General features: G+C 53.8%; 1 protein-coding gene across 1 annotated transcript in view; it reads left to right on the forward strand.

Annotated features, from left to right (window-relative positions):
- The window catches only part of ANO1 (anoctamin 1), a 114,166-nt gene that overhangs the window by 72,768 nt on the left and 29,244 nt on the right, over nucleotides 1-12,154 (forward strand). Inside the window, exons 12-16 of the mRNA XM_030811417.1 lie at nucleotides 1,160-1,242; nucleotides 3,899-3,910; nucleotides 4,506-4,577; nucleotides 7,354-7,431; nucleotides 8,389-8,463. Coding sequence (XP_030667277.1) covers nucleotides 1,160-1,242; nucleotides 3,899-3,910; nucleotides 4,506-4,577; nucleotides 7,354-7,431; nucleotides 8,389-8,463 — 320 coding nt within the window. The remainder of the gene's footprint in view (nucleotides 1-1,159; nucleotides 1,243-3,898; nucleotides 3,911-4,505; nucleotides 4,578-7,353; nucleotides 7,432-8,388; nucleotides 8,464-12,154) is intronic.

The following is a 12,154-nucleotide window of genomic DNA, read 5'->3' on the forward strand; positions in this document are numbered from 1 at the left end:
GATTGACGAGTTCCCAACAGTGCCTGGCAAGGAATAGCTCGAGAATCGTGAGCTCTGAGGAACTCTGTGGCCTTCCTATTACTCTGCCCCTCAGCCTCTGCAGATTTTCTTCTGTAGGGAGAAGCGTTCAGGATAAACAGTTCAGCCAAGGGCATCTCCTTTTGCAAGCTGTGTGCTCGCAAAAGTCACTCATTCGGTGCCCACTCGAGCACCTGTGTGTCCCAGGCACCTCTGGGAACAGGGGACTCAGGGGAACAAGGCCCTATCCCTGCGTCACACACGAGTCACGGGACGAGGATCCTGATGGAAGGCAGCACTGACACTGTGGGCAAGATAGATGCAGGCTGAGGAAGGTCCCAAGAGGAGCTGGGTTTTTCTCACATTGAGGAGGATGATCTGTGGCTTCCTGGAGGAGGTGGCATTTGAACCATGCTTTGTCGGTTGGGAATATGAAGCTGAATGCAGCAGCTGCCAGTGCGGTTCAGCAGGCAGACCCCTGGGGTTGTTTGAAGCCCGAGTAAGTGAGTGGCCTGGGCTCACCCCTTGTTCCTCCTGACCTCCGAACCGGGGTCCCCAAGAGCAATTGGGCAGGATGGTTGAGGCACGGGCTCTGGGACCATGCTGCCCGTCCCTCACTGACTAGCTGGGTAACCTCGGTCAGGACTTGAGTGTCCCATGCCTCAGTTTCCTCATCTGTAAAAAGAGAGAATGACAGCTCTTGCCTCACAGGATTGGCGGGAGGGCTGAACACGTGAATTCACATGAAGTTCTCAGCCCAGTACATCACCTTCGCTCACCAAACACTGATAAAGAAAATAATGCCTTGGCTGGGCACGGTGGCTCATGCCTGTAGTCCCCCACTTTGGGAGGCCAAGGCAGGTGGATCACCTGAGATCTGGAGCTCGAGACCAGCCTGGCCAACATGGTGAAACCCTGTCTCTACTAAAAATACAAAGATTAGCTGGGTGTGGTGGCACATGCCTGTAATCCCAGCTACTTAGGAGGCTGAGGCAGGAGAATCGCTTGAACCCAGGAGGCGAGATTGCAGTGGGCGGAGATCACACCATTGCACTACAGCCTGGGCAGCAAGAGCAAAACTCCGTCTCAAAAAAAAATGCCTTTATGTCATCGGAGACTCTGGTTTTGCCCCTGCCCGCAGCTGCCACCTTCATGGAGCACTGGAAGCGGAAACAGATGCGGCTCAACTACCGCTGGGACCTCACGGGCTTCGAGGAGGAGGAGGTCAGTGGGTTTGCTACCGTGCACGTCACGCCCTTCCCCCACGTTTCCCCTACCCCAGGACCTCCTTGGGACTTACACAGAGGCCCAAGGTCAGAAAGCGCTCCTGGTCCAAGCTGAGGCAAGGCTGCCCCCTGCCCCCTGCCCCCCACGCCCTGCCTGCCTCACCACTCAACACCCTGGCGTTCCGAACACCCTCCATGGCCAAAGTGACCACTCACTGTCTGCTGAAGTGTTTTCATCCCCGTCCTCACATGGACACCCCAGCCACCAGCGTGGTCCCAGGCACATGCCAGGGCTCCCCACACTGACCTCATCGCGTCTGGGGGCTGCCCGGGCTGTCAGCACCACCCGTGGGGGTGGAGAGGGAATGGACACTGCCCATGGGTCTCCAAAAGTGGCCATGAGCATCTGCCTCCCCGGGTGCCAAACCCGCGTTCCCGGGAGCCAGCTCTGTGCCTGCAACCAGGCGTGGCTGACAAGAGGGAACGGATCCTTTACCAACATAGAGGGAAAGCCAGTGTTGGGCATCTTCATGCTCCAGAGAGAGGGACATTCAATAGTACGTGGCCCCTGGGATGCCAGGTGAACCGTACTCCCAGGGATCCCAAGTCCAGCAGGAATTCCCTTCAGGGTAAGTGGGAATGAAAAGGAGCAACAGTCCCCACAATTAGCCTTGGTGCACAACAGGGGCGACCTCATGCACGCGGTGTAAGTTGCAACCATGCTGACCGCTATTTAATGTTATAAAACATGCTCCCCCCTTTTTGGGAGACAGGGTCTCCCTCTGTCACCTAAGCTGTGGTGCAGTGGCATGATCATAGCTCACTGCAGCCTTGACCTCCCGGGCTCAAGCCCTCCTCCCATTTCAGCCTCCCAAGTAGCTAGGGCTACAGGCGCACACAACCATGCCTGGTGAATTGTTTAATTTTTCTGTAAGAGTCAGGTTCTTGCTATGTTGCCCAGGCTACACATGCTCCCTTTTAAAAAAAAGAACCTTTTCATGCATTTTTATTGGAATGTGGACATTTCTTTTTAAAGATATTTTTCTTTTAAAGGCCTTTTTTCTTTAAAAAAAATTTAACTTTTCTATTGTCTTTTCTCACACAATCTGCTCCCTCTCAGACTGAACCCATGGGTCACTCTTCAGCCAAATGTGCCAGCTTTGGGCTGACAATATTGTCAACAGACAAGGGTATTCGAGTTTTCTGGGAGAGGCATGGCAGCTCATGGGGTACAAGACGGGCCTCTGGGGCCAGGCTGCCAGAGTTCCATCCAGATTCGGCACCAGCCTTGCTGTGTGACCCTGGGCAAATCGCTTAACATCTCTGTACCTCAGTGTCCTCTCTTGATGGCATTTGTAGGGTCTCAATGGATCAATAGATATAAAGCACTTAGAATGGGGTCCAGCACACAGTCAGTGCCCCATAAACAGCTGCCCGGCTAGTGGCCACTGGGCGACACCTCTACCCGCCCAGACAACAGCCTCCACCCTCTTCCTCAGCCGGTCTCATTATCCTGTCCACAAATGACCAGACAGAGATCAATGCAACTTGTCCACAGCACACAGCCCTGCAGGGTGGAGCGGGGACAGAGGCCACAGCCCTGTCCATGGTGGGGGCTCTCTGGGTGGTCTCTTCTTTTGCCGTTTCAATTAGAAAGATTCAAATAGAAAAAAAAGCAGTCGCCATCTTGTTCAGAAGTCAATTTCCAATGTCCCTTCTGTGATGTCCCTGTGGCTGGGGAAAGTTGGCAGTGAGGCCCAGTCCCCTTTGCTCAACCCCTTGGGGTCCCACTCCCTGATCTCCTGAACCCGATGGCTTGGGATCTTGATTTTGGGGGTGACGATCAAAGTCGCTGGGCACACAACAGTGCCAAGGGGCCTGAATGAATTTCCCAAAGTGAACCACCCGCACCCCCCAGCAGCTGGTCAGGGCCTCCTTTGGGAGTAATAACCTCAGGTGACGCGGGCCGCCCCTCCACATAGCCTGAACCCCAGACTTTGGTACTGAAGCAGAAGGACACTTGTGTCCTATCATGTGGCCCATGTGTGCCTTAGCTGAGTCTGAGATGTTTCAGTCCAGCACTGAAATTTGGAAATTTGGGGAATTTCCAAAACCATGGGAAAGGCCACAGCTACAAAGGCCACAGCCGGCCCACAGTCACCCTCAAGCAGCAGTGAATCTTAATGGAACTCAGGGTCACCCACCCATCCCGGCTCACCTGTATCCATTTACCTTCATCCTAGTTCTTAAGAAAGTTGTCTTTAGGGCCAGGCACGGTGGCTCATGCCTGTAACCCCAGCACTTTGGGAGGCCGAGGAGGGTGGATCACGAGGTCAGGAGATCGAGACCATCCTGGCTAACAGGGTGATGAAACCCTGTCTGTACTAAAAATACAAAAAATTAACCAGGCGTGGTAGCAAGCACCTGTAGTCCCAGCTACTTGGGAGGCTGAGGCAGAAGAATCACTTGAACCCGGGAGGTAGAGTTTGCAGTGAGCCGAGATCGCGCCATTGCACTCCAGCCTGGGCAATAGAGCAAGACTCCATCTCAAAAAAAAAGAAAGTTGTCTTTAGTGGACAGGTCGTATTTCTAAAATAACAACTTGAGTAATGACATCTTTGTGTTTTTGTTTTTACTTTTCTGGTTCCCTGAAGGAGGCTGTCAAGGTTTGGAATTTTTTGTCGCTCCTCTGTCTTCCCATGGCCTATCTCCCTGGGAGAGGGACCTTCTCTTGCACCTAATCTCTTTCTACCGTGCAGTTCCCGCGGTTCCTCCACGCAGGCGGGGTCTCTGCTTTCTCCCCACCTCCGGTCTCTCCTAACCCGTTCTTCCCTTCCAGCACCCTTCGCTGACCTGCGCTGAGCTCCCCAAGGCCTGGCACCTCTGGGCTTCCCGCACTTGCCGACACTTACTGCGTCTCTTCCAACCCCCACAGCTCCTCCATAGAGTGTTCGCAGGGCCAGTTCATGGCTGGGTGTTTACTGTAGCCTGGTATAGGCTTCTCCACCTCCAGGAGGACAAAGAGGCCAGATTCGGTGGCCCTCCCAATGGGCTGGGGTTCCCCACAAGCGGGATGATCCTGGGTCACTATCCAGACCACAAACGGGGGGATTGCACTGGAAAGATTCAGCAGCCAACTATGAACTGGACCCAAAGGGTGCGCGAGGCTAATACATGGACTGATTTGCCAAGTATGCTGGCGCTGAGGAGCTCAGACTCACAATTAACAAGGACTCTGTCTTGACTCGGTTTCATTCACAGGATCATCCCAGAGCTGAATACGAAGCCAGAGTCTTGGAGAAGTCTCTGAAGAAAGAGTCCAGAAACAAAGAGGTATGGTGGCCACGCGGGTTAACCTTCCCAGCAATAAAACACTGTGCTCATCAACAATGCAGACCTGGGATCAGACCAGAGAACAAATATTGTAGGCTGTGTAACCTCGTGTTACAGCTGCTCAACTCTGCCATGGTAGCAGCAAAAGGAGCCATAGACAGTAGGTAAACACATGGGCCTGTGTTCCACACACTGTGTTCCAATAAAACTTTATTTGCAAAAACAGACAGGGGGCCAGATTTGGCTGAAGGGCTATAGTTTATCAAACCTCTTCTAGATCTCTCATCTTGATGTATCCTGAGGGTGATCTCAAATTTCAGCAAGTATTTCAACCACAAGAACCATGTGGCTTTGAAGCTTCAAAGCTTTTCCACAGTACACCCCTCCTGTTCTATGCAGAGCAATGAAATAGAAGCCTTTGTCAAACCAACACCCCTGAGCAAATGGTCAGTTCCTTGTTTCACTCAGACTGTGAGAATGAGGGTGAGACATGTTTTGCAATGTTCTTGAGGTCATCGTCTTTTTATAATAATTGCTTTTCTTTTTCCCCAAACGTCTCATTCAAATTAAGTCATATGTGCAGCCAGGATTCTCAAAGACCTACAGAGGTGCTTGCTGGCTTTGTTTGTTTGTTTGTTTGTTTTTTGAGACAGAGTCTCTCTCTCTGTCGCTCAGGATGGAGTGCAATGGCGTGATCTCAGCTCACTGCAACCCTGGCCTCCCGGGTTCAAGCAATTCTCATGCCTCAGCCTCCCAGGTACCTGGGACTACAGGCGTGCACCACCGTGCCCAGCTAGTTTTTTTGTATTTTAATAGAGACGGGGTTTCACTATGTTGCCCAGGCTGGTCTCAAACACCTGACCCCAAGAGATCTGCCCACCTTGGCCTCCCAAAGTGCTGGGATTACAGACGTGAGCCACCGTGCCTAGCGAAGTGTTTTTAATGGTGTTTTTCACATGATGTGGGACAAGCAGGCATGGAGCTTCTGGCCTTGTCAGCCTCTAACAGAGGGTGGAGATGCCCGCACTGACCCTTGGAGGGATGAGGGCAGTCGAGGGAGCTCTCACAGGTCCCGACCTTGTGTCATATCTGCACTTTCAGCCTTGGGAACTGATCAGGACAAACCCCTGGGTTTGTCTTTCCTTATCAGTGTGTCAGGGGACAGTGGTCACAGGTTCAAAGTGGCCGGGGGTTACAGTTGCCAAAATCCCATCTGGAGGGTAAAGTGGGTGCTCTAGAAAGCCTCCTCCCAAGGCCCAGCTCTTCAAATGCAATGAGAATCTGGGGTACAGCTTGGTCCTCCTATAGCCAGGAAGGAAGTATGTCTTTTTTTTTTCTTCTTTTTTTTTGAGACGGAGTCTCACTTTGTAGCCCAGGCTGGAGTGCAGTGGCGCGATCTTGGCTCACTATAAGCTCCGCCTCCCGGGTTCATGCCATTCTCCTGCCTCAGCCTTCCGAGTAGCTGGGACTACAGGCGCCCACCACCATGCCCGGCTAATTTTTTGTATTTTTAGTAGAGACGGGGTTTCACCCTGTTAGCCAGGATGGTCTCGATCTCCTGACCTCAGGTGATCCACCCGCCTCGGCCTCCCAAAATGCTTGGATTACAGGCGTGAGCCACCGCGCCCGGCCAGAAGTATGTCATTTTAAACACCCCTGAGGGTCTGAGCAGGACTCAAAGATGTGCAGAATACAACTATAAAAGCAGGAGTTATCACCCTAAAATAAAGAGACTGTCTGTCTGACTTAACACATTGGATGTGCACACCCGGGTGCCAGCTGCCCTCTGGCCCTTCAGGCCCTCTGCCCCTCATTCCCTCCTGGGAAAGCAAAAGGCCTGGATGCCACCATCTCTAAGGCCCTGCAAGCATCCAGTGTGTTTTCAGGGCGGCGTCCCGGCCCCCAAGCCTGGGTGAAGATGTCTCAGGAGTCAGTGTGTGGCCCCCAAGACAGCCCACCCTGTAGTTGTGTGGTCGCACCTCTTAGAGTGAGCATGGGTGGGTGTTTCATTCCTTCCTAAGGGGCAGAAAAGGGCTTTCATGGCACACACTATGTCCATTTAAGGCAAGGGACCTAACCAAGCCACAACAGCGAATCCGGGCAATGGGTGCCGGAAGGAAGCCACCTCTTGGATACAGGGTCCCTCTGCCTCTGTGGCCCGCAGCTTGGTTTCAACCCAGGCTCTCTGATCACATGAAAGCAACAGAGGCATGGGAGTTTATTTTTGCAGAGCTCAGAGGCACCCCCAGGCCCTGTCTGCTTCTGATGGGCCATACCCTTTATTTCCTCCTCCGTTTCATTTGGCTCCCAGCGGCTGCTCTATGATTTTGATTTCCCTCCAGCTATGGCACTGAATTCGTTTATGGAAAGAGACCCACCACCTAATTGACGGATGAGCTTGGGCTTCTGGGTGTGGCTTCCTTCTTGCTGTCATAAGATGCTGGTGGTGACCTGCGCCTTTGGCCACTACCTCCCGCTGGAATCCAGCCACCATCTGTGAGATGGGGCATGACGCGGTCCAGTGGAGGGTGCGTGCTGGAGTCTGTCCTGTCTCCACCACCTTTGTTACAGATGTTCTTTCCAAACGTGGGTCTCTGCCATCTCTTATTTGTTTAAAACGCCCAGAACCCGAGTCAGCCTTGGCAGTGAGCTTACGGCCAGCACCAGGAAGAGCCAGCCTGCTGCCAAGATGGGGACGGTTCCCTGGGCCCCGAGGTCTGCGGTGCTGCCGCCCGCTTCACCGCACGGTGCTCTCTTTCCCCCCACCTGCCCTCAGAAGCGCCGGCATATTCCAGAGGAGTCAACAAACAAATGGAAGCAGAGGGTTAAGACAGCCATGGCGGGGGTGAAATTGGTACTTTTCTATTTTGCGGGCAACGCGCGTCTTGACTGTTTGCAGGCAATCAAAGTCGATTGTGTTTTTCCTCAACAAACTGTTGTATTTTTTTTTTAACATTCACATCCGTGTTTCTCTGTCTTCTTTCGGCACCCAGTGAGCCCGGCGTGTTGCGATGGCACTGCATGGCTATGGTGGGTCTGCAGTGGCAGGGGTGGGGGTGGGGCTCTGGCTTGATTTGGAGCTCGTGAAACGTGCTTGTCACAATTGCCTGCAAGTGTTTCTTGGTCTTCTCGTTAACACGCATGCCACCCACCCCTGGAATGAGTGGCCTCCGGTGTCATGCCCCTGTCTGCATTCTGTGACCTAATACATGCATTTTCCCATGGAAAAATCCACCCCCATTTGAAACATCCCAGGTTGGTGATGAGCTTCTACCTAGGGTTTCTCCAGACCAAGCCAACCTTGGGTTCTGAGAGCCTTCAGGCCATGTGTCACCGTAGACGACGTTTTAACTTGTAGTGCTAGCTGCTTGTTTCAACTTGCTCCACAAAGGAAAAATAACTATTATGGTCTGGGTGGCACTAGGAAAGCATCTTCCATCTTCTAGACCTAGAAGTGAGACTTTTAGCTGAAGAAATGGACTCCAAGTCCAGGTTTCTCCCAGACGTGGGTCCAACAGTCTTTAGAAAGGCAGCTGGCATTACAATGTCCTGTACACAGAGGAATTAGTGTTTAATGGCTCTTACTCCCGTTACCCTGTGACATAGGTGATAAACCCCCAAATGCGTCTTGGAACCCTATGCGTTTGCACTGGCTCATCACCTGTGGGCATTTTTGAAGGTTTTTCTGAGTATTTCTGTTGTTCAAGTTGTCCCTGGGCCCACGCACGCATGCACACACACCCACGCTGACACACAGACATGTCTCATCATGATGGTTCCAGACAGTGACCAGCATTGTTTTGTGTTGTAGACTGACAAAGTGAAGCTGACCTGGAGAGATCGGTTCCCAGCCTACCTCACCAACTTGGTCTCCATCATCTTCATGGTAAGTTCCAGAAGGTTAAGGCTGGAAGAAGTCAGGGGAAACCACAAGGAAGTGATTGGCGTCAGCCGGGCGTGGTGGTTCACGACTGTAATCCCAGCACTTTGGGAGGCCGAGGCGGGCAGATCACTTGAGGTCAGGAGTTCGAGACCAGCCTGGCCAATATGGTGAAACCCCGTCTCTTACTAAAAATGCAAAAATTAGCTGGTGTGGTGGTGCATGCCTGTAATCCCAGCTACTCAGGAGGCTGAGTCAGGATAATTGCTTGAACCCGGGAGGCGGAGGTTGCAGTGAGCCAAGATCACACTACTGCACTCCAGCCTGGGCGACAGAGCAAGACTGTCTCAAAAAAAAAAAAAAAAAGGATGTGATTGGTGTCCTCCAAGACCTGATTCAGCCTTTCACGTGGCAGTGCCATTGGTCCCAGGGTGCGCCGGCCCCATCTCCTCAGGGCAGTGGGTGGGGAAGGCTCACCACTACCCCTAAAATGGGAAGAGACCAGGGTTCCAAAGTGACCCCCAGTGGGGGCTTCACACGCCAGGCAGTACATGAGATGATTTCTGTGGTCCCTGATACACAGCTTTCATTTTGAGAGATACAATTATTTAAGTATCTAGTAATTCAAGCCTGGGATTCAAAGATGTCATTTAAGATGAAACTGAAGACTTTTTAAGAAAACCATTAAATGGGCCAGGTGCAGTGGCTCACACCTCTAATCCCAGCACTTTGGGAGGCCGAGACAGGAGGATTGCTTGAGCTTAGGAGTTTGAGACCAGCCTGGGCCACGTGGCAAAACCAAAAATTCAAAAATTAGCTGGCGTGGTGGTGCACGCCTGTGGTCCCAGCTATTTGGGAGGCTGTCATGGGAGAATTGCTGGAGCCTGAGAAGTCGAGGCTGCAGTGAGCTGTGGTCGCACCACTGTACTCCAGCCTGGGCGACAGAGCGAGACCCTGTCTCAAAAAAAAAACAAAACCAAAAACACCTGTTTATGTTTATTTTGTGACCAAAACATGACTTGAGCTCTGATACAGGCATCAGCATTAAGTTAAGTAAAAACAAATTTTAAAAAATTTTAAAAAAGAAACCTATTAAATAAATAACATGCAGACAGGACACGATCGTGCTACTTAGGGGACCGCAAGTCTGTGACGTGGCTTGTGGGCAAACATCTTGTGGCTTTTAGGGGATTTCAATCCCAGGGATTTCAACCCCCAATGGATGCGGCCTTGGCCGCCTGCTAGATGTGTTTCCATCACCCCCCAAGGGCTCGGAGCCAGCTGTGGTCATGTTACAAATGACCCTGCCCTCGTCCAGCCCAACAGCTTGAAGGCAGCGCCTCCTGTGGCCACCTAGCCCCGAGTCCTGGTACTCGAGCCCAGGTTGGCAGCTGTGCACTGAGGGCCTCACCAGAGTGTCTCATTCAGTCCTCGCCACTGGCCAGTCCTGGTACCATCGCCCTCCTGCTGATACAGAAACTAAAGCCAGAAGGCTGCACCTTCTCCTCCAGCACCAGCCAGAGGTGGTGGCTGTGGTCACCATGTAGTCACTGGCATATGCCTGCAGAAGCCAGTGCCAGTCGGACTGTCTGCTCCAAGATCCATGCCGTTCTGTAGGAACTTGGAGAGACAGAGGCGGGGGGCTATCTTTGTTCTCTGGGTTGAATGAGGGGCCAAGGGCCCCCCTGACCAAGTCATGGAAGCAGCGGGAAGATCTAGTGTCCCCTCGTGCTCTTAGGTACAGTAAGAGGGACCCCGGCCGACATAAAGAAGTCCAGAGGAGGGTGGCCTCAGTGGTGGGGCCTGCTCATCCCCCTTTCCTGGAGAAGGCGAGCCCCTCAGTGGGGGCTGGGGGCTGTTGTGCTCTCCGGCGACTTGGTGGGAGGGCGCCCGGCCTCGTGTTGAGGGGATGTGTCCCCTCTGGCCAGGAGCCAGGCTAGGAGGTTGGGAGATAACTGGAGCCTTCCCATCCCTCACCCAGGAGAGGCTAGCCTGAGGTTCAGCCACTCCCACTGCAGAAGCAGCAGCATTGTCGCAGAAGGGCCAGTTCGGGGCCAGGAAGGAGGTGGCCGTCTAGGGCTGGTCTGGTGGCCCCACGATGCCATCAGAGTCACTGGCTTCTCTGACCTTCTGCTCGCCTGTCCTAGGAGTAGGTCCCCTCTTGGTCACAACATGTCTGCTGCACCTCCAGCATCACTTCCACTCTCCAGGCTGGAAGAAGGGGAAGGGCGAGGGAAGAGATGGGCCAAGGTGGCAGCCCCTGTCCGAAGGTGCTTTCGCAGAAGACCTGCCACACCTCTGCTTGCATCTCATTGGTCAGAACTGTTTCACGTGGCCACCTCCTCTGCAGGGAGGCTCAGGAATGAGCACACGCTGCCGTCTCAGCAAGGCGGGATGGTAGAGGAAAGACAGAGGATATTGGATAGGGAAGTAGCCGGCTCTTTTCCCAGCCTTGACGTCCCGGTAAACCCCTGTCACAAGGGCTTCATAGGGTTGAAGAGGACACAGCTTTGTCTTCAACTTGGGAGTTTCATTCAGTGAACAAACGTTGGTTGAGCACCTAGGATGTGCCCCACACGCCCCTGGTCCTGGGGATGCAGGAGAGATGGACCAGGGAGACTGGAAGGGAGCCTGCTGCAGGGCATGCCTGTCGTGGGCCTGACTGCCCTGTGGCAGGGCAGGGGACACGCCCGCTGGGGTGGAGGGCCTCCCTCGCTGAGTCACCCACAGGCCCGGCGCTCCAGCTGCACCTCCGCATGCTGGCACGGGGACAGACATCCTGGAGGCCTCTTGGCAGGACCGAGGGGTTTTCCAAGGAAAGCCCTCGTTCCCCGGAGCTGGCCAGGGAGTGGTCCCCACGCCTCGCAGCAGGGCTGCTCCTTCGTCAGGGTGTGGTGAGGGCTGCAGGTGTTTTCCTGGGCAGGGTGTAGTCACCATGTGTCACTGGCAGATGCCTGCAGAAGCCAGTGGTAACGGCCCAGAACGTGAAATAAGAGCTTTTCTAGGTTTCTGAAAGCTGCAGACTCCCTCTGGGGCAAACAGACCCACCCCAGGCTGCAACTGGGAGACACACAGGGCAGCCCCAGGCCTCCTGGGCCTGTCCTGGGAGCCACCCGTGACCATGCTAGCAGGGAGGGGACCTGCCCTCTGCACCCTTGCATGGGAGCAAATATGCGATTTCCTGGAATGTGGGGACACAGGGTGACAAGACAGAGCCTGTGTCCTGCGGGTGGTTTCATGCTTGGGTGAGGAGCCTGGCTTTGCGGTGTGCTTCTCCTGCCCAGGTCCATCTGTCCTCAATGAGGGCTCACAATGGGGCATCCACACCCTGGGCAGGGCAGGGCAGGGCAGGGCAAGGGAGTCCAGACAGACAGACAGACAGACAGAGATGTGTGGAACAATCTTGTCATTGTAGCCAGCTCCCACCATGGTTTCTCAGGCAACCGCCAACCCAAGTTTTATGGAATGTTCTGGTCGCACGGTAGGTTTGGCAAGAGGAGGGGCTCACTGTGGTGGGAGAGCTAGAAGGGTGCTGCTGGCTGGGAGAGGGAACCCAAAGCATCTCCAGCCAGACCCAAAGCCCTGCCCCATCCCAGGCCATACCTGCCTCCTTTACCAGGGAGTCCCTGGGAGATGGCTGTGAGGGAGGCACACCTCAGCCCTGCACCACCTGAGGATGTCCCTGAGCTCACCATGG

This window comes from Nomascus leucogenys, chromosome 4 (assembly GCF_006542625.1).
Source record: "Nomascus leucogenys isolate Asia chromosome 4, Asia_NLE_v1, whole genome shotgun sequence".
Taxonomy (NCBI): Eukaryota; Metazoa; Chordata; class Mammalia; order Primates; family Hylobatidae; genus Nomascus; species Nomascus leucogenys.